Source organism: Diabrotica undecimpunctata, chromosome 6, assembly GCF_040954645.1.
Source record: "Diabrotica undecimpunctata isolate CICGRU chromosome 6, icDiaUnde3, whole genome shotgun sequence".
Taxonomy (NCBI): domain Eukaryota; kingdom Metazoa; phylum Arthropoda; class Insecta; order Coleoptera; family Chrysomelidae; genus Diabrotica; species Diabrotica undecimpunctata.
Window position 1 is genome coordinate 121,132,880 of NC_092808.1, and position 2,903 is coordinate 121,135,782.

Below are 2,903 nucleotides of genomic sequence, written 5' to 3' on the forward strand. Positions count from 1 at the left end.
GTTACATATCCAAATTTTTTGCATTAACAACTTGGCAGATACAGTAATCGGATTTATTAGACCAAGAGGATCAAAAATAGAAGAGATAATTGATAGAACTTCTCTTTTTGTGTATTTTGGTTCACTAGAAATGTCAGGAAGAGAGATAGAGAACATGTCAGACTGAGAATTCCAACATATTCCAAGAACTTTATTTGACGAATTGTCGGGTTTTATTACATAATTAGATTTTTGAGATTTAGAGGAAATAGAGTCGAGAAACTGGGAAGAATTAGAACTTCATTTATGGAGTGGTATCCCAGCGGAATTTAGACTCGTAGAAAGTTGCTTATAAGTCTTGTACAAAGTCTCGATATCATTCGCACCATGTAAAATATCATCTACATAACAAGAATTTTCTAGAGCATCAGCAGCTAATGGGTATTTTTCTTTATTTCGAACTGCCAACTCTTTAAGACACCTAGTACTTAAAAAACTAGCTGAGTTTGTGCCGTAAGTCACGGTCTGAAGTTCTAGATATTTTAATTCTTCTTGCGGGGAATTGCGCCACAGAATGTTTAGTAGAAATGTCTGTTTTGGGTTAATTCTTATTTGCCTAAACATCTTTTCGATGTCGGCGATAAGAGTATATTTGTAAAGTCTAAAGCGAATGAGAATTTCAAACAAATCAGGTTGTACAGTATAACCTTTGAGCATAATATCGTTGAGAGACACATTTGAGGTTGATTTCATTGATCCATCAAATACAACCCTGAGTCGAGTAGTTAAGCTATCATGCTTGAAAACACAATGATGTGGAAGAAAAAACTTATGTTCGGACGATTCATTAAGCTTAGAAAGGGGAACGTATTTACAATGCCCTAAAGAAACATATTCTGATATGAATTCTGTGTACAGATGCCGTAACTCGTCTGATTTGTTAAGCCTTTTTTCAAGATTGAAAAAACGTCTTTTTGCCAAATGAAATGATTCACCTAATTTTTGATATTCATTAGGAGTCTTCAGAGGTAGGTCTACTTGAAATCTGCCACTAGGAAGAATTGTTAGTGAAGATTTGAATATGTCCTCAGCTCGCTGTTCTGAGGGAGTTAATGTTTTTGCATGAATAGAAGTGAGTGGTTTAGTCTCTTCTATTTCCCAAAAATTCTTTAAAAGAGAATCAAGATCAGCAGTTTGTACGTGTAACGAAATATTTGAATAATGTGAGTGAGCATTGTTCTTTGAAGGAGTCGCGTTTGATCCTAACATTGTATAACGAGAGTATGGGATATTTCCACCTACAATATAACCCAAATGAGTGTTTTGAAGAATAGGAAGGTTGGGGCCTAATTTTATTAAGCCGTAAGTAACTAGGTCAAAATAAATATCAGCTCTTAAAAGCATGTCTACGTCCGACGGGGTACAGAAATGTGGGTCTGCAAGTTTTATATTTTTTGGTATTTTTAATAAATTTAAATCCAGCGCGACTTGTGGATGCTGGCACGTAATGCTTTCGAGGACAGCACAGGACAGATTAAAGTTTTTACCAGGATATGTGTTTGAATAGATTTTAAGGTCTACCATCTTGTTTGAAACAGAAGAAGTTTGAGCTATACCTGATATTTGAAGATTTCTGTATAGGGTGAATAACAAATTCTTTTGGCTAACCTGTCTGTTATGAACGAAACTTGGCTACCGGAGTCTGTTAAACAACGAACAGAGATGGGATTGTTTTCAACATCGTAAACAGTTACCAAAGCAGTTGCGAGTAAAATTTGCAGATTGTTCGAATATACAGAGTGGGACGAAATATTGCTCGGCCCTGGAAGATTTTGCGTATCTGGTAAACCTTGCGGAATTGCATTTGAAACAGAGTTGTTCTGCGAATTTGCATGAATATTCTCCGAAGTGAATTGAGACGAATGCTGATTTGGACGTTGATGACGTGAATTCCGAACAAATTGATTTTGGGCGGGTTGACTTTCAGAATTCGATCTATACGAACTTTGCCGTGAAATATTTTCCGACGGGTGCGAAATGTGAAGCAAAGAGTGATGTCTTTTATTGCAGGTTTTTCAATTCGAAGATGAGGAACAAGAATTAGACATATGACCACTAGCAAGGCAATTGAGACAAAAACCTTTGTTTTTTACTTTTTGCATACGCTCTTGAGCGGACAAATTTAAAAATTGTTGGCAAGAGTATACTTTATGTGAGTTAGAATTGCATACGAAACATTTAAAAGATGTATCTCTATTATTTATAGAAATATGAAGAGACGGTTTTAATTTATAAACTGTTTTTTCTTCAAAGATCAAATTTTCCAATATCTTACATTTCTTTTCAATAAAATTCAAAAACTTATCTATTGTAGGAAGTTCGTTGAAATCTCTTTCGGATTCAAAGGATCGTTTCATATTAAAATATAATTTTTGTGTGAATATATGAATTAAAATTAAATCTGCAAGATTGTCGGAGATATTTAAATTATTAGCGCACTTAAATTCTTTTTTATGTAAGTTAAAAATTCTCGCAAGTTTTGAGCAGTATTTTTTGTTAATGAAGGAACGTTCAAAAGTTGTTTTAAATAAGTGTTAATTATTAAACATTTGTTTTCAAATCTATTCTTAAGTGTATCGAGCGCAACGGAAAAATTTGAGCCTACAACTTCCAAATTTTCAATTAGTTGTAGAGGCTCGTTCTTGAGAATTGATTTTAAATAAATTAGTTTTTCAATATCTGAAAGATTTAAATCATCTACGATAAGTTTGGTAAACATCTCGATAAAACTAGGCCAATTTGCTATATTTTCATCGAAATGTGGAATTTTTTTTTCCCGGTAGGCGGATATGATGGTTATTTGAATGATTTTGTTGAGCTGAGGTGCTCACAACAGAATTTACTGAAATTGTATCAATTTTATT

At 33.8% G+C, this 2,903-nt stretch overlaps 1 protein-coding gene across 1 annotated transcript; it reads right to left on the reverse strand.

Moving 5' to 3' along the window:
• Positions 1-279: 279 nt before the first annotated feature.
• LOC140444589 (uncharacterized) lies at positions 280-1,383 on the reverse strand. The gene has a single exon (XM_072536351.1). The coding sequence runs from the start codon at positions 1,381-1,383 to the stop codon at positions 280-282; it is 1,104 nt and encodes a 367-aa protein (XP_072392452.1).
• Between the last annotated feature and the right edge of the window lie 1,520 nt (positions 1,384-2,903).